The sequence below is a fragment of the Balaenoptera acutorostrata genome, chromosome 7 (genome assembly GCF_949987535.1).
Source record: "Balaenoptera acutorostrata chromosome 7, mBalAcu1.1, whole genome shotgun sequence".
Lineage (NCBI taxonomy): Eukaryota > Metazoa > Chordata > Mammalia > Artiodactyla > Balaenopteridae > Balaenoptera > Balaenoptera acutorostrata.
The window spans coordinates 15,339,084-15,361,771 of NC_080070.1; the positions used below are offsets into that span (position 1 = coordinate 15,339,084).

The 22,688-nt window shown below is 38.8% G+C and overlaps 1 protein-coding gene across 3 annotated transcripts in view; it reads right to left on the bottom strand.

Annotated features, from left to right (window-relative positions):
* Positions 1 to 14,124: 14,124 nt before the first annotated feature.
* The window catches only part of IFT56 (intraflagellar transport 56), a 38,511-nt gene continuing 29,947 nt past the window's right edge, over positions 14,125 to 22,688 (bottom strand). For all 3 annotated transcript variants that reach the window (XM_007177076.2, XM_057550478.1, XM_057550477.1), the window contains 4 exons: positions 22,486 to 22,555; positions 21,598 to 21,704; positions 18,252 to 18,385; positions 14,125 to 16,441 (listed from right to left, as the gene is read on the bottom strand). In XM_007177076.2, the coding sequence (XP_007177138.1) occupies positions 16,330 to 16,441; positions 18,252 to 18,385; positions 21,598 to 21,704; positions 22,486 to 22,555 (423 nt within the window). In that variant the 3' untranslated portion in view covers positions 14,125 to 16,329. The remainder of the gene's footprint in view (positions 16,442 to 18,251; positions 18,386 to 21,597; positions 21,705 to 22,485; positions 22,556 to 22,688) is intronic.

The following is a 22,688-nucleotide window of genomic DNA, read 5'->3' on the forward strand; positions in this document are numbered from 1 at the left end:
TATTACGTTATCAGCCTTTTTTTTTTTTTATTTTTTTTTTTACGTTATCAGCCTTTTTAAAATATTTATTTATTTGGCTGCGCCAGGTCTTAGTTGCAGCATGTGGGAATCTTCGTTGCCACGTGCGGGATCTAGTTCCCTGACCAGGGAGCAAACCCAGGCCCCTTGCATTGGGAGCGGGGAGTCTTAACCACTGGACCACCAGGGAAGTCCCTATTAGCTTCTTTGATCTTTGCCAAACTGATATATTTATTTAAATGATTTTAGTGTACATGTATTCATTGGAATTCTATGCAATCTTCAAAAAAATTTTCATCACTAAGATCTATACTTAAGTGAAAAAGACAACACGCAGAACAATATTTAGTATACTACTATTTATGCAAAAAGAGAAAACATTGTGCTAAAGGGGGGAAATAATGTATTATTTTTTTCCCTTTAGAAAACTTTATTCAGAAGTGATAAAAAAGCACAGCATATGTTTCTTTTATGAAAATCCATAGGTGGATATATTTTTAAAATATAGCATAGTTGTACAAGGGGAAATACGTTTTGTTAGTATAATCTTACCAAGAACGTAAGAAAGGAAAGGCTGATACATTGAAATACGTTTGGCTTCTGGCAAAAAGGTACCGTCTGAAGAAATGAGAAAAATAGCGCCAGGGCCGATTAACAATCCCTCCCCCCTATTATTTATATATACATAAAATATCTGGATGTAGATACATGCAACTGAAAAGTGATCTGTGGAGGGACACGGTGTGGCTTGAAACAGAAGAGGTTTAACTATCAGCTGGAGACAGTCGAGGTGTGCTTGTTTTGAGCTGAAGCCAACTCTGGTAGCTGAACATTGGCATCTTTTTAAATTTTTTTTAAAATAATTAATTTATTTATTTTTGGCTGTGTTGGGTCTTCGTTTCTGTGCGAGGGCTTTCTCCAGTTGTGGCAAGTAGGGGCCACTCTTCATCGCGGTGCGCGGGCCTCTCACTATCGCGGCCTCTCTTGTTGCGGAGCACAGGCTCCAGACGCGCAGGCTCAGTAGTTGTGTCTCACGGGCCCAGTTGCCCCGCGGCATGTGGGATCTTCCCAGACCAGGGCTCGAACCCGTGTCCCCTGCATTGGCAGGCGGATTCTCAACCACTGCACCACCAGGGAAGCCCTCTTTTTTAATTTTTAAATTAAGGAATTCTTTTTTTTTTTCATGGTTATGATTTTTTTCTTTTGAATTTTTGAATTTTATTTTATTTTTTATACAAATTAAGGAATTCTTAACATATAGGAAAATGCATATGACAATGAATTTTTCTTCTTGTATGCTACCCTTTAACCACTACCTACTTCAAGATACATAAGATTTCTTTAACCCCAGAAAGTTCTTTCATGTCCCTTTCCACTCAGAACTCTCACAGAAGTTACCCCCATTCTGACTGCTTTCACCATAGATTAGTTTTGCCTGTTCTTGAAACTTACATACACAGACTGTTATGGTATGTACTCATTATGTACTATTACATCTGGCTTCTTTCAATCAACATAATGGGGTTTTCTTGTTTGTTTTGTGTGTGTGTGTGTGTGTTTCCTTTTTTGGCTGCATTGCACAGCACATGGGATCTTAGTCCCCCATGGGGGATTGAACCTACGCCCCTTGCATTTGAAGTGCAGAGTCTTAACCACTGGACTGCCAGGGAAGTCCCATGTGTGTGTTTATTTATTTATTTATTTATTTATTTATTTATCTTTTTTAATGGGTTTATTTTTTAAAACATTATTTTTAGTGGGAATTCTCTGGCGGTCCACTGGTTAGAACTCTGGGCTTCCACTGCCAAGGACCAGGGTTCAATCCCTGGTCAGGGAACTAAGATCCTGTAAGCCGTGTGGCACAGCCAAAAAAAAAAAAAAAAGTTAAACATTTTTATTCATGGTGAAATACACATAGCATGAAATTTACCATCTTAACCATTTTAATGTGTACAGATTAGCAGCATTAAGTATATTCACATTGTTTTGCAATCAGCATCACCAACGTCTATCTCTAGAAGTCTTATTTTTTTCTTCCAGTTTTATTGAGATGTAATTGACATACAGCACTGTATAAGTTTAAGGCGTTCAGCATAATGATTTGATGTACATCGTGAAATGATTATCACAATAAGTTTAGTGAACATCCATCATCTCACATAGATTCAAAATTAAAGAAAGAAAAAAATTTTTCCTTGTGATGAGAATTCTTAGGATTTACACTCTTAACTTTCATATATAACAAACAGCAGTGTTAATTATTTATCATGTTGTACACTACATTCCTAGTACTTATTTATCTTATAACTGGAAATTCGTACATTTTGACTGCCTTCAACCAATTCCCCCTGCCCACCCCCCCACCTCTGGTACAAAAATCTGATCTTTTTTTGAGTTTGTTTGTTTTTGAAGTATAATTGACCTACAACATTATGTTAGTTCCTGATACTCAACATAGTGATTCAATATTTCTATACATTTAATCAACATGATGGTTTTGAAATTCATCCATGTGGTTGCATATTATCAGTAGTTTATTCTTTTTCCTTGCTGTGTAGTATTCCACTTACAAATATACCACAATTTGTTCATACAGTGATGTTATTAATGGACATTCTACATACTATTCAGCTTTTATTCTTATAAGTATAATTTTCTGTTTTCCAATTTCAAGGGAAATGTCATGGAATTCATGTTGAATAGTTCCCTTGAGCAGAAACTGTTTTGTTGCAAATTGTGCTGTAAGTAATGAAATACTAATTGTTTAGTCTTGAACAGTTCCATGAGATTGTAACCATGGGGCAAGGCTATGGGAATTTCACACAGCAGAAGCTAGAAGACTAAAAGATTCTGTGTGAAAGTCAGATGCTTGAGATGGAAAAAGCTTTGAGTGTTATTTGGCATAGCTGGGCAAACATTTTTCAACTCTTCTCCTAATATACAAATATTACATGGACATTTGGGACAGAGGAGGGCGAAATCAAAGAGGTTTGGAATAGTTAAGAAAACTTTATGGAGGAAAGAGGGACTTGCTTCTTAAGGATGCTGAGGATACAGATAAAGAGAACAAGTGAAGGCATGACCATAGAGTTAGAGATGGAGTATGGTGGCCTGGCAGGATGGAATGAACTGCCATGCCCCAGCAGGGCTGAGAGAAGGGCAGTGGGATTAGAATTGAATAATACTAGAACTTTGGGTTTCAAGTATCTTAAAAGAAATCAACATAAGCTAGTTGGATACTCAGAGAAGTTTGTAAAGCAGATGCAGGAGTATTTCCTGCATTCCTATCCCAGGGAAAGGAATGCAATCGGGCCCCAAGAAGATGGAACCAGAATTAGGGACTAGAAAAGCTACACAGACCCCCGGCAATATTCTCTCTGTCTCATTTCTGCTTCTCCCTCAAATCTGTTTCATTCTGCTCCCCTCTCTCTGTGGACTAGCTTTCTTTGCTCCCCAAGTTACATGATTAAAAATATGGCCTTGTTATACTTTCCCAAAAATTTTTAAACATTTTTGTTGGAGAGACCAGCTCAGACTAAGACAAGAAACTTTTACACCCAATTCCAAAATCATAGAAAAGTTTCTCTGATTGACCTATTTGGGTCAGGTGCTCACCCCCAGATCAAACAATTGTGATGAATGTATGGCTACCAGGAACTTGTGATGAGGTGGATGGGGCTGGGAGCGGAGGGCAGGATGCTGCTCCAAGAAAGGGTAAGGGGTCCACCAGGCAATCCACCAGATAGATGTCCACTAGCTGAGATGGCAGAGCGGAAGTATGGATGTTGGGACTTCCCTGGTGGCGCAGTGGTTAAGAATCCGCCTGCCAACGCAGGGGACGCGGGTTCGAGCCCTGGTCCAGGAAGATCCCACAAGCCATGGAGCAACTAAGCCCGTGCGCCACAACTACTGAGCCTGCACTCTAGAGCCCGCGAGCCACAAATACTGAAGCCCACGTGCCACAACTACTGAAGCCTGCGCACCTAGAGACCATGCTCCACAACAAGAGAAGCCACCGCAATGAGAAGCCCGCGCACCACAATGAAGAGTAGCCCCTGCTCGCAGCAACTAGAGAAAGCCCTCGTGCAGCAACGAAGACCCAATGCGGCCATAAATAAATAAATAAATATATAATTTTAAAAAATAAATAAAATAAATTAATTAATTAAAAAAAAAGAAATATGGATGTTGCTTTGTGGTGAAATCACTGATTTACTGCTATCCTGTGACTTTGTTGTTTGATTATTGATGCCATTTTCTTTGTTGTCTCTTCATCACTGTTACATCTTCATTGAGAAATGGACCCTTTATCGTTCAAAGTGTGTTTCTTTCACTTGCTTAATGATTTTGACCAGAATTCAACCCTATTTGATTGTGACACCTGCTCTCTTTATTTATTTGTTTGTTTGTTTGTTTATTTTTGGCTGCATTGGGTCTTCTTTGCTGTCTGCCAGCTTTCTCTAGTTGCAGCTGGCGGGGGCTACTCTCCCTTGTGGTGCGTGGGGTTCTCACTGTGGTGGCTTCTTTTGTCACAGAGCACGGGCTCTAGGCACGTGGACTTCAGTAGTTGTCACACGCTGTGGCACGTGGGCTCAGTAGTTGTGGCGCACGGGCTTAGTTGCTCCGCGGCATGTGGGATCTTCACGGACCAGGGCTCAAACCCGTGTCCCCTGCATTGGCAGGCAGATGTTTCTTCTTTTTTTTTTTTTTTAACATCTTTATTGGAGTATAATTGCTTTACAATGGTGTGTTAGTTTCTGTTTTCTAACAAAGAGAATCAGCTATACATATACATACATCCCCATATCTCCTCCCTCTTGAGTCTCCCTCCCACCCTCCCTATCCCACCCCTCTAGGTGGTCACAAAGCACTGAGCTGATCTCCCTGTGCTATGCAGCTGCTTCCCACTAGCTATCTATTTTACATTTGGTAGTATATATAAGTCCATGCCACTCTCTCACTTCGTCCCAGCTTACCCTTCCCCCTCCCTGTGTCCTCAAGACCATTCTCTACGTCAGAGTCTTTATTCCTGTCCTGGCAGGCGGATTCATAGCCACTGTGCCACTAGGGAAGTCCCACCTGCTCTCTTTTTATTTGCATTTGCCTAATTGTACTATTGCCCATCTTTTTATTGTCAGCATTTATGTGTAAACACCACAGAGTTATGTTTTGCTTTGTGATCCAATCTGTTCATCTTTTTTCTTTTAATAGGTGAGTTAAGCCCATTTACATTTTGATATGAAAGGTATGTTCGAGCCCAGATCTCTCACGTTATTTTATATCACGCTTTCTCCTTTAAACCTTTTAAAAAATCCTCCATGAGCTTTGTTTTGTAGATGTTACTTCTGATAAATTGGAAGCTTTATATTTTTGTTCTAATGGGATACTTTTATTTTTTTTTCATTTATTTATTTTAAAAATATTTATTTATGGGCTTCCCTGGTGGCGCAGTGGTTGAGAATCCGCCTGCCAATGCAGGGGACACGGGTTCGTGCCCCAGTCTGGGAGGATCCCACATGCCACGGAGCAACTAGGCCCATGAGCCACAACTACTGAGCCTGCGCGTCTGGAGCCTGTGCTCCGCAACGGGAGAGGCCGCGACAGTGAGAGGCCCGCGCACCGCGATGAAGAGTGGCCCCCGCTCGCCGCAACTGGAGAAAGCCCTTGCACAGAAACGAAGACCCAACACAGCCAAAAATAAATAAATAAATAAATAAATTTATTTTAAAAAAAAAATTTATTTATTTATTTGTCTGTGCCGGGTCTTATTTGCGGCACGCGGGATATTTTAGTTGAGGCATGCGAACTCTTAGTTGTGGCATGTGGGATCTAGTTCCCTGACCAGGGATTGAACCCGGGCCCACTGCATTGGGAGTCTTAGCCACTGGGCCACCAGGGAAGTCCCTAATGGGATAATTTTATAATGAACTTAATCCTCAATTTATTTGGATATTGTCATAATTCCATACTATGATTGATGATGAAATTCATCTATTTTTCTCTTTTTGTATACTTTATGTTTAACCTACTATTATAAAATACAGCTTACATACTACTTGATTTGTCACCTTTAATGATACCTTAAAGATGAAATATCAGTGAACTACTACTATTTTCTACTTTTCTGTCAGTAAAATATTTGGTTACAGCTTTCATATACACATCACCAATATTCTAGTGATATTTTTTGTCCAGCATTTGATTTTCTTCTTTCCTCCCTCCCTCCTTTCCTCCCCTCCTTCGTTTTTTTTCGCTTGTATTAATTGTCTATAGACCCTTAACAGTGTTGTCTGTTTGGGTTATGCATCTTTGAAGAAAATGAGTTTTCCTGGACTAGCTATCTTGGTGGGTATGCATGTCGGGGGACCCCAGGGCCATGTGCCCACTGGCAGGTATTTACCTAAGACTTGAGGTTTTGCATTTACTCTTCCCCACCTTCTTTTTAAAATTTATATATTTTGGGCTGCACTGGGTCTTCGTTGCTGTGCGCGGGCTTTCTCTATTTGCCATGAGCGCAGGCTTCTCATTGCGGTGGCTTCTTTTGTTGCGGAGCATGGGCTCTAGGTGCCCGGGCTTAGTAGTTGTGGCTCTCGGGCTCTAGAGCACAGGCTCAGTAGTTGTGGCGCACGGGCTTAGTTGTTCTGCGGCATGTGGGATCTTCCCAGACCAGGGATCAAACCCGTGTCCCCTGCATTGGCAGGCAGATTCTTAGCCACTGTGCCACCAGGGAAGTCCCCTCCCCGCCTCCTTTGATAAGGAGCTGTTCACAATGATGTCATAACTACTACAGGCAAAGTGCTTCCTGCAAATATGGTTTGTCCAATCCTTTGGTTTGCTTGGCCTCCTCTGCTTCTCAGAACTAAACTGTAGACTTTTTCGTTTTTTTTCATTTATCATTTTGCAATGAAATATGATGATTTAGCTTTTTCTCACACATACCCTGCACATGGACACTTCTCACCCGCACACCCCCTCCCCATACTATTGGATCAATTTTTGGTTGAATCAGTGTTCAGTGCTTACAGTTTTCTGACCGTATAAACTCTTTTTACAGCTGAGCCGTGAAGTATGTTATGATTACTTTTCTTTCCTGCACACCTTATTATTTGCTTTGTTTTCTAGAGGCTTATCTCCAAACTCTCACCCAAACTCTCTTCTCAATATGTTAACAAATGAGGTGTTCAATTTAGCCTTCAGTGAGTCCATCCTGGAGCTTTCTGAGCTGCTCTTGTCTGGATTGGTTGATCTCTGAGACTGTAGCAGAGCTGCATTGAAATACGTCCCCACTCGTACTGCGGGCATTCCCTCCACCCCCTCTCTTAATGTGGAGCCCCCTTTCTTTTATGCTACGTTTTCTTTTCTCCTTAGTTTGTTCCCATATTTTTGGTGGAGCACAAAGTTCAGGAGCTAATTTTATGAAATTAAATACATGTCTGAAAAGATATTTGTTCTACTACATACTTGAATGACAGTTTCTAGTTGGAAATAATTTTTCCTCAGAATTCTTAAGGCATTGCAACATTGTTTTAAAGCTTCCAGAGTTGCTATTGAGAAGTCCAAGGCTACTTATCGATCTGATTTTTGAATGTTTGTGTGCAACCTGTGCCCACCTTCCCCAGCAGAAGCTTTAGTTCTCTTTGTCACCAATGTTCCTATAATTATCTTTTTTAGTTCCACTGACACGCTGGACAGATGCCCAGGTCTCATTCCAGTTTCCAAATGGTGGTTGCGACCATAGAGAGTGAGCATGAACTTAAACCTGGGATTCTTTTTTAAAAATAGCTTTTTATATACAAAAAAAATCATATGTATTAATAGATCTATATATATAGCATATGTATGTTGTTACATGACTGTATACATTTGCCAAAACTTATAGAACTATAAAAAACATAAATACATATTTCACGATTTCCCCAGTCCTTGTCCCAAAGGACCTATGGCCGTTTACTCAGATGACAGCACACTGAGGAATACCCAGCTCTTCTGAGGACTGGGAGACGCAAGGTCCTAGTTGACATTGATACACAGAGACCCAGCATGTATTGGGTTGGCCAAAAAGTTCATTCGAGTTTTTCTGTAACATCTTACCAATACCATGGCCTGCTTTTGGAGTGGGGGGACCAGGTAGTAAGTGCAGTCCTGGCCCAAGTCCATCTCGCTGAGGGTCCGCTGATCGGCAGACCTGCCTGGTGGTTATTTCCCCTTCCTTTAACATACAATCAGGATCTACACACTTGATAGTTAAAGGAACCCCAACAATGAGTCCTCACCCCATGGTAATAGAGCCTTTAAGGCACAGTGGAGTATGAATTATTTTGTGTCAGATTAGATGTCAAAGCTTCATGCTTGGGACTTCCCTGGTGCTCCAGTGGCTAAGACTCTGTGCTCCCAATGCAGGGGGCCCGGGTTTGATCCGGGGTCAGGGAACTAGATACCACATACCACAACTAAAGATCCTGCATGCCGCAACTAAAAGATACTGCAGGCCTCAGTGAAGATCCCACGTGCCGCAACTAAGACCCGGTGCAGCCAAATAAATAAATAAATATTAAAAAAAAAAAAAAGCTTCATGCTTATGATGTAATGACACTGTAACAGAGCTAAAAGAACACAGTATGTCACATTACCAGATTAAGCAGTCACTGCTGTATTTCCAACTCATAGGAAAGCAAACTTCAAAAACATTAGAAAATTTAAAATATTTCATCACAGCAGAATTTCTTCACAAAAATAAAAAATGAAAACAAGGCTGCAACCAAAGTAAGTTCCTGAGTGGTTCATTTGTAAGCCAAGCAAGGAAAGCCATTTACCAATGGAGAGTTAATTGTGTTTGCTTGTAGCAGTGGATGAAAAATGTATCCAAAGAAAATCAATTAGCCTTTTGGCAAGAACAGTTGTTCGAAGAGTTGAGGATACTGGGAGCAACATTAACAGTCAGTTCAAAAACAAGGCAAATGATTCCAGTGGTTTCCCTGGGCTCTTTCCTCTGAAGTCTACTTTGGTTACTAACATAGCCACTCCAGCTTGCTTTTGATTAGTATTTGTATGGCATATCTTTTTACATCCCTTTACTTTTTTTATAATGGTAAAGAAAAACCATTGCATAACATTTACCATCTTAATCATTTTTAAGTGTACAGTTCAGTAGTAAGTGTCTTCACGTTGTTTTGGAACAGATCTCCAGAACGTTTTCATTTTTATGTTTTATTTATTTTTTATTCTAGTTTTATTGAGACGTAACTGATGTACAGCACTGTATAAGTTTCAGGTGTACAGCATAATGACCTGACTTCATCATGAAGTGATGACCACAAATTTAGTGAACATCCATCATTTCACATAGATACAAAATTAAAGAAATAGAAAAAAAAACCTTTTCCTTGTGATGCGCACTCTTAGGATTTACTCTTTTAACAACTTTTATATGTAATATACACTCCAGAACTTTTTCATCTTGGAGAACTTGAAACTCTGTACCCATTAAACAATACCCCCCCCGCCCCGCCCCACCAGCCCCTGGTAACCATCATTCTACCTTCTGCTTCTATGAACTTGACTGCTTTGGATACTTCATGTAAGTGCAGTTGTGTAGTATGGAAGCTCAGAGAAGTCCCAACTACTTTTCCTTTAAGTGTTCCAAGCACACCTTGCATGAAAGTTTCTCTTGAGGCAGGTAATGCAATATTCTAGAGCAGGAGTCAACAAACTCTCTGTAAAGGACCAGATAGTAAATATTTTAGGCTCTGCAGGTTAAGAGGCAAATTGAGAATATTACGTAGCTCTTTAAGTGGTAAGAGAGAAAACAGATTTCCCCAAATTTCTTACTGATGAAATTAAAAATATAATAATAACTGACTATAATTTTTTTTGGTAATACAAGTCTACTGATGAGAAGAACAGAATTCTTCTAAAGTGGGAGAGCCAGACACCATGAGTCTCCTGACATGACACAGTAGGAAGTACACAAACCCACCTACATCAGTCTTTAGATCTATCAGTTTAAAGGCATATGAATGATATAGGAACAAGTACTACAGTGTTATGAGCAAGCAATTAACCAAACTCAGAATGTGAGACATTCTACGACGCAGATGACCCAAGTTTCTCCCAAATCAATGGCTTAGGAAAAAAGCAGGGAGGCGATGTCTATTAAAAAAATAAGGGTAGTGGATATAACAGCTACTTGCAATGCTTGACTTAGTTTGGATCCTAATTCTAGCAAACCACTTTGGGGACAATTGGGGAAATTTGAATAAGGACTGGGTGTTAGATGATATGAAGAAATTATTAATTTTGTTCGATGTGAAAAGATTTCTTCTTTGGTTTTAAAAAGTATTTTAAAATTATTTCAGTGGTCTTCTGATAAACAAGTAACATGTACTCATTGTGGAAAATTTGGAAAATACAAAAAGGAAATAAGAGTATGAAGTACAGTTAACTAATTCCACTATTTGAAGACAATCATTGCTTACATTTAGGAGTATTTCCTTCTGGTTATATATTTATATGTTTTGTTTTGTTTTACTTCAGGTACACAGGATTGGGTTGGTCATAATTTTTAGTTCAAAACATATATTCATCATTGTTCCTCTTTTATTTAACTATAATTTATTTTTAAAAGCATGTTTATTTATTTTAAATTTTAATTTATTTATTTTTGGCTGCATTGGGTCTTCGTTGCTGCACACGGGCTTTCTCTAGTTGTGGCGAGCGGGGGCTACTCTTTGTTGCGGTGCGCGGGCTTCTCATGGCGGTGGCTTCTCTTGTTGTGGAGCACGGGCTCTAGGCACGCGGGCTTCATTAGTTGTGGCTTGTGGGCTCCGTAGTCGTGGCTTGCAGGCTCTAGAGCGCAGGCTCAGTAGTTGTGGTGCATGGGCTTAGTTGCTCCGCGGCATGTGGGATCTTCCCGGACCAGGGCTCGAACCCCTGTCCCTTGCATTGGCAGGTGGATTCTTAACCTCTGCACCACCAGGGAAGGCCCAGCATGTTTATTTATAGTTTATCTTTATTAAGGCATAAATTCCTGTGGCTCACCACCAACATGAAAACAGAACCTTGATGATGGTGTGCCTCTCTGTGTGGCCTCCTGGGCCCCAGCCTGCCTCCCCCATTCCTGGTCACCACCATCTTGACTTCCCTGTTCTGCTTCTCTTTTGATTACATATTTATATTTGAGTTGTCTTTACCTTATAAAAAGTTATTGCTGTAAGCACTATATTGCTAAGCTTCATTCGTGTTGTTGTAAGAGGCTGTAGTTCATTTATTTTGTATAACATTCCACGTGACTTTACCACAGTCTATCCACTCTCCTGTCAATGGGTATTTGGGCTGTTTCCAGGTTTTCCCTGGGCACAGTGCTGTGAGGATCATTCTTGTACATATCTTCTGGTGTACATGGACAAGAGTCCATATCTCATGGTATACATGGATATGAGTATCTCTTGAACATATACTGAAGAGTGGAATTGCTGGGTCATGGCATGAAACTACAAGTTTACAAAAAGGGCCATACTGTTTCTCAAAGAACAAATGAAAGTAGATAAATAGGAACAATTAAAGTTAAGATTAAACATCTGTAAATATTACTCAAGGCTTCATTTATGTTATCTTCATCTGACATAATCGTTGACTTATTCTCTATATAGTTTAATTCTATACTCCAAGTTTCATTTAAGATTCACTTCCCCCATGTAGCCTTTTCTATGTGACCTATTCTACAATGTTTTTCCCTGTTGAATTTTCTCAGTAAATGTATAAGCTATTCTATCCCATAATTTCATTGCTTTTACAGTACCTTGCAATTAGTCTCTAGGTCACTGTTATATACATTTTCATCCTAACATGAGCTGTAATTTTAAAAACTTGAATAACATGTCTCAGCTTCACCATATTAATAGCTACTCCTCAGTTAAAAACTGGCAAAGGAGAGTATAATTTTATATATACAGAGGAAATTAAAAATAGAAGGACATGTGTAATTATTTAACTGTACATAGTAGGAAAGACCTGTACATACTTAGAGATGCAATAAGATTCCCTTGAAATTTTTATTAAGCATTTGGTTATGTCTAAGTTATGGTGCAGAAACCTAATTCAGAACCCTGCCAACAATCAGAGATCCCTGAAAATACAGTTTGTTTGTTTTTTTCCCATAAGGCAGTTCATTTACACAGATGGACTGAATTTTCCATCTGGTTGTGTTTCCCCCTTTGCTTTGGTTGGTGGGAAGCTTGCAAGTGAATTTCTGGCCCATCTTTGGTAATGCTGGTATGTACTTTTGTGTATGAACTTTACTCTTGGCTTCCTCCTATCTGTTAAGTTTTGTTGTATATATACTTGGTAACTCATCTCAAACTGTTTCTGGAACACAGTGAAATACAAGTAACTGACCAAATAAATACATGAATACATGAATCAATATACAAAAACATGGTGACTTGAATGAGATCAAATGCACCCGTAGTTTACGGTATGGATGCCCACGTCCGCGCTTCCCACCGTCCTCTTCCCTGATGTTCACCTAGCCCGGTACTTCTTCCCTATATCTGAGGTTTGTAAACTGTGTTGCCTCGAGGGGCAGCCTGAGTGGTGGACCTGCTGCATCTGCTTCCCTTTGCCCTGACCACCAGGACAGTCCCTATTGTACTTGGCATCTCGACTGTATTTAAAGAAAGGGTTTTGATGCAAAAGAGTGCAAACTTGTCTATACACTATACATTCAATACGCGCACATCAGCTGATTGTATTCACCTATTGTGTGCGTCTCATATCTTCACATATTCCTGCAGTCCAGAGTTGAGGTATGTTATGGGCAATCATCAGGTCTCTAGCTCTGCTTCTCTGAGAGCATCTCTGAATAGAAGACTGTTTGAACGTTATCATAAAATACATTTAAACCTGAGAAGTATTTTATAGGATGAAGAAGAGAGATGACTATTTTACCTAAGTCATATTGAGGAAGTCATAAATACAGGAACTAGTAAATCACTAATTCATTTTGCCATTAGAAAGTAAATATAACTGTTGTGATTTAATGCCCAGTTGCTTGCAACTTTTTAAGTGTATCAAGCCACAAAGAAGGAAACCAGTGGGGGCTTCCCTGGTGGCACAGTGGTTGAGAATCTGCCTGCCAACGCAGGGCACACGGGTTCGAGCCCTGGTCTGGGAAGATCCCACATGCCGCGGAGCAACTAGGCCCGTGAACCACAACTACTGAGCCTGCGCGTCTGGAGCCTGTGCTCCACAACAAGAGAGGCCGCGATAGCGAGAGGCCTGCGCACCGCGATGAAGAGTGGTCCCCACTTGCCGCAACTAGAGAAAGCCCTCGCACAGAAACGAAGACCCAACACAGCCAAAAATAAATAAATAAATAATTAAATAATTTAAAAAAAAAAAAAAGAAGGAAAACAGTCCTTTGGCTTCTGTGTACTTGGATATATGTTGCATGTGCTACACACATGGCAGAAGCCTGGACATCTTGCTAGCTGTTGAGTTCCAGGATCCATTCTGGTTGCTTCTCCAAAATGAGGTAGAGGGTGTCCCATATATATGGATACAAACATTCCCATTGCCTTAGTTTATCTCTCAATAGCTTCTTCCTATTGAGAAAACAGTCACACATTACTGTGTTTAGTTGTGTATACTTCTGTTAGACTGGGTTATCTATCAGGACTGTGCGTTATTTCTCTTTGCATCCCTAGAGCCTAGGATATGCTTGGCACACCATAAAACAACAATTAGATGGGAACCAGAATACATGAGGTCAGGTCTCACAAGTCCCCTGCTCTACCAGTTACTGTATGTTTAATTATACAGTCAACAAGTATTTGGGAGCTTTCTACATGTGAGGCGTTATACCATGCACTGGTCAAACAACTTCTGGAATGGGCTGTAACACAGTAAAGAGCCAGACCTAATATGATTGAGCAGGAACCACAGGCCTTAGCGGACAAGGCTTCTTAGGGGATACCTACTTTCCTCTCAAAAAGAATAACTTGTGGAGCCCAAAACTTTGTGCTCCCCCTTTACTCTGGGGTCAGGAAAGAAAGGAGAGAAGGCACATGACACACCCAGGGCCCACACTCACACTCAACAGAATACTATAAATAACCAAATAATAAGCTTTAATTTGAATATGTTACAGTGGAATATAATAATTCTTTTGAAGTACAAAAATAATTTAAAAAATTTTTTCCATTTGCAAGTAATATCTGCTACAGATTATAAAAGAGTACACTGATGCTATGAACTGCACACATTACACTACATCCTAAGCCTGGACCTCCCCGTCTCCATGCAACACTACTCTGCAATCTTGAGGCCCGCCAAGATGTTTCAGAAGTAGCTATCCTTAGTAACAGAATTGGATAGTATCTCTCTTACACTAGTCTTTATGGGTTTTGGTTTGTTTTTTTTTTTTGGTCTCAATTCTACAGATTAAAAACTTTTTAAAAAGTTTATCTAAAATTCTGGGAATAGCTCTTTTTGGAATATCTTTTTTTCCCCAAAAGACAGGAAAATGGCAGGGAGAAGCCAGAGTGTTAAGCTCAACAAGAGCTCATTTAAAAGTAAATCACCATCAGTGGAAAGTTTTCCAAGTATAGGAAATTTGAAAATAATAGCAATTAACTGGAAGACAAATTTCATTGCAAAGAACCACTGAAAAGTTTCATGTGTCTTTTTCTACTATTATGTTTCCTAATATTTTAAGTGAGGTAAGTAAGAATCACAAGGATTCTAAAGATTATAGCAGGTTCTGTCCAGATCTGACCCACCTTGTAACTTAGATACTGAGAACCGATTATTGAAAAAACAGAAACAACAACATAAGGAACAGAAGCTTTGGCATATGAAAAATGATATAATCTTTGTTTTCTAAAATTCAGTTTTTCAGGTCAGTTTATTTTGATTTGTGCTCTGAACTGATTAGATTTGGGTCTAAATAAAAGACTGGAAAACTGGTCATCTTCCTGAGCAGAGCTGGAAGAACCCCTTGCAACTGTCCAGAAGGCAAAGGCTCTCTGCCATCACAGACCTTCTTTCCTTAGCTGCTCTGACTCCTGCCATGTTCCCATCTCCATTCTATATAAATTCTTCATCCACAGTGGATGCTGGGGGTATAGGTGGAAAAACTGACACTATTCTTCTTTAGTGCTTCAAGGAATTATGACTTTCAGTTCCCATGCTGGATAGGGATGGCTCTGCACTTTCTATACCTGTAACACTGGTACCTTAAACTAACAGGAAAAAGTTACGTAATATAGAAACAAAGGTAATCTGGTACATAAAACATGTAGGTCTATCTTCTGAAAATAGGTCGTGAGCCTAAAAATGCTCAGTTGTATAATGGGTTTATATTGCGAGAGCTCAGAAACATTGGGCTAGGATACGACTTAGGACAAAGAGTCCAGCCATTAGGAAATCCCTCAAAGGGCTCTACGTGATCCATATTCTATTAACATTACATTAATAAATAAAATAATCTTTGTAGCCCTACTTTCAAAAATTGATGTTTATTCAGCAGGATATATGAAGAAAAAAACCTAACCTGTTATGTTACCTAAATTACAATGGGGAAGTGCCTGATGAGATTTGTATACTGTTTCCTGAATATCTTCAAATGTACCACACAGATTTTTTTCATAGTACTCACCTTTAAAAAAACTGCAATATTCAGGTTACTCCACTGCAACTGTGTTATTATCATCAAAGAATTCAACTACTGAAAGAGTAATCCCCACAAGCCTATTATCTATTAATGACTGGACAGTCTGATAAAGGATCTTACTGCCATTCTTAGAATCATGTAGCTATTTATAACCTCTGCTCTCCCAAGATTCAGAGATGCACTATTAAACTTTTTATGGTATTCCCCAGTAAAACAGGACAATGTACATAGATGGCTAAAATTAAGATGACAGAATGATGGTGACCTTTGAGCATTAAAGGCATTTGTTATTGCAGCTTGGAGAAAATGCCATGGAATGCTAATATGTAAAAAAAGTTACGCCATTCTCCTTGAAGTCAGTAAATCACATAAGAGGACGCTGAGTATTTCTAGAAGAAAGGCACCAGACAAGCCCAAAGTCTTATTGCTCGTCGGGTCGTACAGAAGCCGCAGCACAAATTATGGTTCTTAGTTCAGCCAGGAGGCTCGGTCTAAGCAAGCCAGTCACTGATCTTGAGGCTCGCAGAGCAAGGAAGGAAGTGTCAACAAAACAGAGCCCCGCATCTTACATAAACTTGCGGAAAATGACTTCCAATTTCATGTCAATGTGGTGACTGGTTCCTTAGGACTCTGGAGCTATTTTAGACAGGCACTCTGTTTTCTTTGGCCCATTTCTTCATGATCCGGATGATGTACTCTACTTGGGTGTTACCCGTGCTTCTCAGTAAATGGAGCACTTCTCGAAGGGTCTCTCTGAGGAAAAGATTTGAAAGGACAAAGTGTTTCAATAAAGAATGCAAATTAACAAGTAAAATAAACTTGTGACTGTTCTTCATATCCTTCTGTATACGGTGTATTCAAAAACCAATTACAAACTTCCTAGCCTTCTATTCTTTTGATGCCATAGTAAAATGGAAATTCTGTGAAATCCTTCTCACCAATCCAAGTTTTCCTTGCTTACTTCTACTATCTATATATATGGTATTTTTTGTCTTAATATGACATAAATATTTCCATTTCTATGCTTATTCTGCATGACAGAGTAGAAAGTGTCTATCAAGGAGCTGGGTTCAAAGAGTTGGGTTCAAATTCTAGCTCTGTGCTAACAAGTGACTTAACTTGTCTGAGCCCCAGATTTCTCCTTTGTTTAAGGTGGTAATCACCTCAAACTGGGTGTCATTGCCATATCTGTAAAATTTTACAAAGCCAGGCATAGATTATTTCTTCAAGAAAAATAATATATTAATAAATATGGAAGAGAGGAAAGTTAGTGACCAAGATTTGGCAAATGTCAGTATTTATATTTTAAGTAATTTAAATTTAATTAAAATTTAAACTCATGTTTTAAGTAATGCAGACTAAAACTTCCCTATTACCTCATCAAATCTATAGATGACTGTCTATTGATCCTCTTCCCTAAGAGTTCTCTCATATTTTCTACGTTTTCCCTCAAGTATCTTCTTTCAACTACCCAAATTCTTTTCAACTTTTATTTAGGAGTGGAAGTAGATACAAGGCAGGAAGTAATTTTTGATAGATTATTTACTTATAAAATAGTCATGGGAATCCCCTGATGGTCCAGTGGTTGGGACTTAGCACTTTCACTGCTGGGGCCCGGGTTCAATCCCTGGTTGGGGGAACTAAGATGCCACAAGTTGCGTGGAGTGGCCAAAAAAAAAAAAAAGTCATATCTTCTATTTATACATCAGTAACAAATACATTCCACAAAATTATTTTCAGAAAACTGAATTTAGTTTTAAGCAGTTTAACTTTTATTACAAATGGAGCTACATGCCACTTAATTTTATGTAGTCTTAATGTCTCAGTGTTTCCTGGAATATGAGAAGGCAAAAGAAAAAAAGGAATTATTAACTACACTCACTCCATTTCTAATTCTTTGAGGACTAAACTAAGAGACACAAGAAAAAAGCCAAAAGGCAAAGAAAAGAGAAGAAGAGATTGAAAAAGACATTGTATGGGCTTCCCTGGTGGCGCAGTGGTTGAGAATCTGCCTGCTAATGCGGGGGACACGGGTTCAAGCCCTGGTCCGGGAAGATCCCACATGCCGTGGAGCAACTGGGGCCGTGAGCCACAATTACTGAGCCTGCGCGTCTGGAGCCTGTGCTCCGCAACAAGAGAGGCTGCGATAGTGAGAGGCCCGCGCACCGTGATGAAGAGTGGCCCCCGCTTGCCACAACTGGAGAAAGCCCTCGCACAGAAACGAAGACCCAACACAGCCAAAAATAAATAAATAAAATTAAAAAAAAAAAAAAAAAAAAAGACATTGTATGAAAATGACAATTCATTTGGAGCCGAATATATATCTTGCTCTTATACTTGAGAGCTGTAGTATACTCAATGTCCCCAATATACATAGTTTAGAATGATCTGATTCTATAAAATAAAAATTCTGGAGGAAAAAGGTCAGATAGAAATATAAAACTTAACCTTTTATTCATCAAAATAATTTTTAGTTTTCAGAAGACATGATCCAAGAAAGCAATTCTCATCCCCCAGGAACCAGCAAATGCATAGAGGTAGTATCTATTGTCTGTCTACTTACTTGGGTTCTCTCCCAGCTAAGATCATCTGGAATATGCCTACACAGGCACCCCTCTTGCCTTCCCAATATTCAGGGTTGGGATCCAGCCTCTCTAAGACATCAAATGCTTTGGCTGAATAGTAAAACTGGCCCATCTGAATAAAAGAAAGTACTGTGGTAATACTTGTAGTCAAAAGATCACACAGAATGAAACTAAATGTAAAGATACCATGAAACATAATTTCATAAAACAAGTGCAAGGGTAATGACAACATTTGCAATTAGCAAATTAGATAAATTTCAATTCCTTATTAAAACAAGAAGGAAAATCACAGTTTGTGTACATGGGTTCAATTTAAACCCCCTTCCCTTCATTAAGTTTTCAACAATATAACATTTCTTCTACATATAGTCAAGTTACACTGTAATCAACATATTTGTCGTTTCTTCTAATTATATTCTAATCTTGAGGATAAACTCTGATGACTGTGATTTGAACTGGTTATTTTTCAAGTTTCCTCAATACATTCTGTAGATGACTACTATCATTCATTTTATGCTAATTTGATCCTATTCAACCCAAGAGGATGGTCTTTCCCTGACCTTGTCCCTAAAGTCTCAGAATGCCCAGATGTATACTGACTCCTACTCTAAACAGCAAGTCTTTTAAACATTTAATTCATTTTGACAAACTTCTTTCCCAAATATACTACACATTTCCTTGGCCTTTTAGAGTATGCTGGCTATCATTAAATTTTGCTTAGATGAGGTTTCCTGATTGGCAATCATAAATGTATAGTGTTTGCTGAAGTCTTCAAATTGCTTGGCAATCATAAATGTATAGTGTTTGCTGAAGTCTTCAAATTGCTTGGCAATCCTCCTTACTCAGTGTGGTTTCGTTACCTTTCCTTTCCTGTGAACTGCTGTTTTACACCTTTGCCAATTTCCTTAAGATCTCTACTGCATCTTAGCTTAGCTTTTTTCTATACTTCATAGGGAAGACACAACTCTCCTTCCTTCAGTTCGAATTATACTTGTACCTTCATTACTCCTTCCCTCTTTTCTGCATATCTCACAGAAAGAAGTGTTCTTATTCCTTTTCAAGGTTAATCCTTCTTCCTATGTTCTCCTAAAAAATCTTTTTTTTTGGTAAAGAAACACACCAAATGGTGTGGGAAACATACATATACAGTTTAATGACTATAATGTCAATATAAGTGTAACTACCACCCAGGTCAAGAAATGAAACATTGACAGCAAAACAGAAGCTCTGTGTGTCACTTCCACACCACAACCCTCTCTTTCCCTATTTTCAGTAACTAGTAGTCTGACTTTTATGGTCATCAGTTCTTTGACCTTCTTTATAGTTTTATCAGCTATGTAAACATCTTTAGACAATATAATTGAGTGTTGCCTCTTAGTATGTTAGCTATATGAAATAAAGCTGTAAATATTCTTTTGTGTCTTGTATATGTTTTTACAATTCATTTATATTGCTGGATAGAGGTCTAGTTGGTTCATTTTTTAAAGCCTTTTTATTTTAAAATAATTATAAATTTACAGGAAGTCACAAAGATAGTACAGAGTGGTCCCATGTCCTTTCAACCAATTTCCCCCATTATAGCTTATACAACTATAGTACAATATCACAATATCAAACCCAGGAAACTGACATCACTACAATGTGTATGTACAGTTCTGTCATTTAATCAAATGTGTAGGTTCATGTAACCACCACCCCTATCAAGATACAGATCTATTCCATCACCACAAAGCTGTACTCTCCTCCCAGCTGACCATCCCTAACCGCTGGCAATCACCAATTTTTTCTACATCTCTATAATTTTGTCATTTCAAGAATGTTATATATATGAAATCATACATCAGTTTTTTTAAGATTGTGGTCTACGTTATTCTCATTGAATCTGCTTCCTAATCTAATTCTCTTCTGTACCTAGCAGTGTTTTCTCAGGCCTCTTGCAATTCTATCTAGCTGCAGATTTGACATTTTCCTTCCTTGGCATTTGATAAAATAGGAACAAGAAAAAGAGTAATGAAAAACACTTTTTTTTTCTCTCTCCTGGTTCTTTTCTTTTCCTCTGTTCATCTTCATCCTCTGTCTCTTTCACTGACTCTTCTTTCTATTTCTATCCCTTAAATACTGGTGTTCCATGTGGTTCCTCACCCCGTTCACTGGTTAATCTCATTCTCTCCCATACTCCACTGCTACTACTGCTACTGCTACTGCTACTACCACCACCACCATTAACTACTGTTAACTTCTAAAGCTACATCTCTAGTCCAAGCCTCTCACATGAATACCTGAGCTCCAGGCTCACCCTGATAATTTCACACACGTAATATCTCTACCTGGGAGCCCCAAACACACTTCAGATTTAATACATCTAAAATTGAACTAAATTCCTGTCTTTTAGTGGTTTCTTTCCCTCTGCCTTCCCTAACTCAATATCACTGCCATCCACCAAGTTCTATTAAACATTTTCAAGTTTCCTATGTTTTAAATCCTTTTCCACTGATGGTGATTCACTTTATAATGTAATGATTCACTTTGAAATGAGCTATTATTGATTAATTTGATACTAGACTCTCTTTACCTGACGTTTTCCTGTCTTTTGGACAGGAAGAAATATTCCCAAAATAGGAGTTTCCAGAATTTGAGGCTAATTTTTTAAAAAGCTTTTAATCTATAGGATAGGGTCCCAAACTCCTCCCTCCTCCCTGCCTTTCCAACTCCCTACACACACACACACACACACACACACACACACAGTTCGTCCTTTACTAAATCTGACTGCTTTTTTACTCTCTTTTTCTTTCTGGTTCCTTTGTCTTTCCTGTCTATTATTTACACCATGGTTTTCCCAAAGGTTTGGTCTGCCACTCTCTTACTCTTCTTACTTTACTCCCTTATCGGTAATCTCACTTTTTTCAGGGCTTCAATTACTATTGAAGCGGTGATGATTTCTCCAGATCTGTCTCTCGATGTCAGAGGACATCATTCTTGAGCTTCAGAACCAAACTTCCAATTATCAGATGAATACCTCTATCTGTACGGTACCTAAAGATTCACAGCCTTTAGAAGTCTAAAACCTCCTCTCTAAACCACTATTTCATACACATTATTTCATATTTCATTTATATGTATACATGTTTTATGTACATATAAAACCCTGAAATGCTATCTCTGAGTTCAGTTCATTCATAAAAGGGATGACATTTCTGATATCACTATGCGAATCCTCTCACCTATAGCCATTTAATCTCTAGGACACTTTCCCCAATATTTAGTCAATGCAGCAACGTGATACTGATCTTCACTTTCCCCTTAGGTCTCACTCAGACGCACCTTGTAGCAGTCATTAGCAATGAGCTGTAAGAGGCTAAAGGACTCGCCAGAGGTTTCCATCTTGAGATAAAGTTCCCAGGCTAGTCTTGGTTTCTTATTCATAATGTCTACAAAGAGAAACAAAGAGTTATGCTTTTTAAATGTACAAGAAATACACTTCTGCATCTTGCTAGTCTACGGATTTGGTTCTATGTTACAAATATACAAAGTAATGGTAAGCAGCTCTTACATGGGAAAGCTTACAGTGTTGGCATTAAGCTGGTTTCCCCATCAGAACTCTACCATACTTAAAATACTTAAGTTAGGCTTTACATAGTTATATCTTTTTAGATTGGGTTGACTTCCAGTAGTTCCTACTTTGCACATCTGCTGAAAAGTCATCTATCATTCATTCAATCCCACTCACACAGTTCCAGCCTCACTTAGAATATCTAATTGCTAAAATTTTCCCATGACTTCAAAAACTCAGTGAACATTTTAAAACCAAGTGAAAGAAAAGGAGCAAGAGAGAGACAGACAGACAGAGACGATAGGCTATATAGTACACACAAATTATGTTTTTGACATTTTATCACTTTTCAGGCCTGCACCAAAGTGAAAAGGTAAAATTAGCATAACAATATCATTTAACAAAAAACAATGTAAACTCAGACTCTGGAAGCTTTAATAGGCTAAAAGAAGAACTTGGCATCTTTTAGGACCGTTCATGCTAGGTCAATGTCATATGGTAGAACTAATCACAGGGTAAACTTATATAACACATGTACGTGGCCATCCTTACTGAGTAGCATTAACAACACTTAATCTCAGAGTTTACTCATTCTACAAAACAAAATTAGAAAACACTCAATAAAAGGATTCCTCTATAACATTTAAAACAAGACTCACAGCACCGAGCTAACCAACTGAGGTAAATGTAGTCGTTTTTCATCTTCTCACTTTGGATTAAAAGGAAAATCTGTAAGAGGAGGAAAAAGGGAATAAACATGAAGATGCTTTTACAATAAAAATATCCATAGCAGCTTGCCTTAGATTAATGAGCATTATAAATGGCCAAATTCTATATAGGCCACTGAGAAAAGTAAAGGACA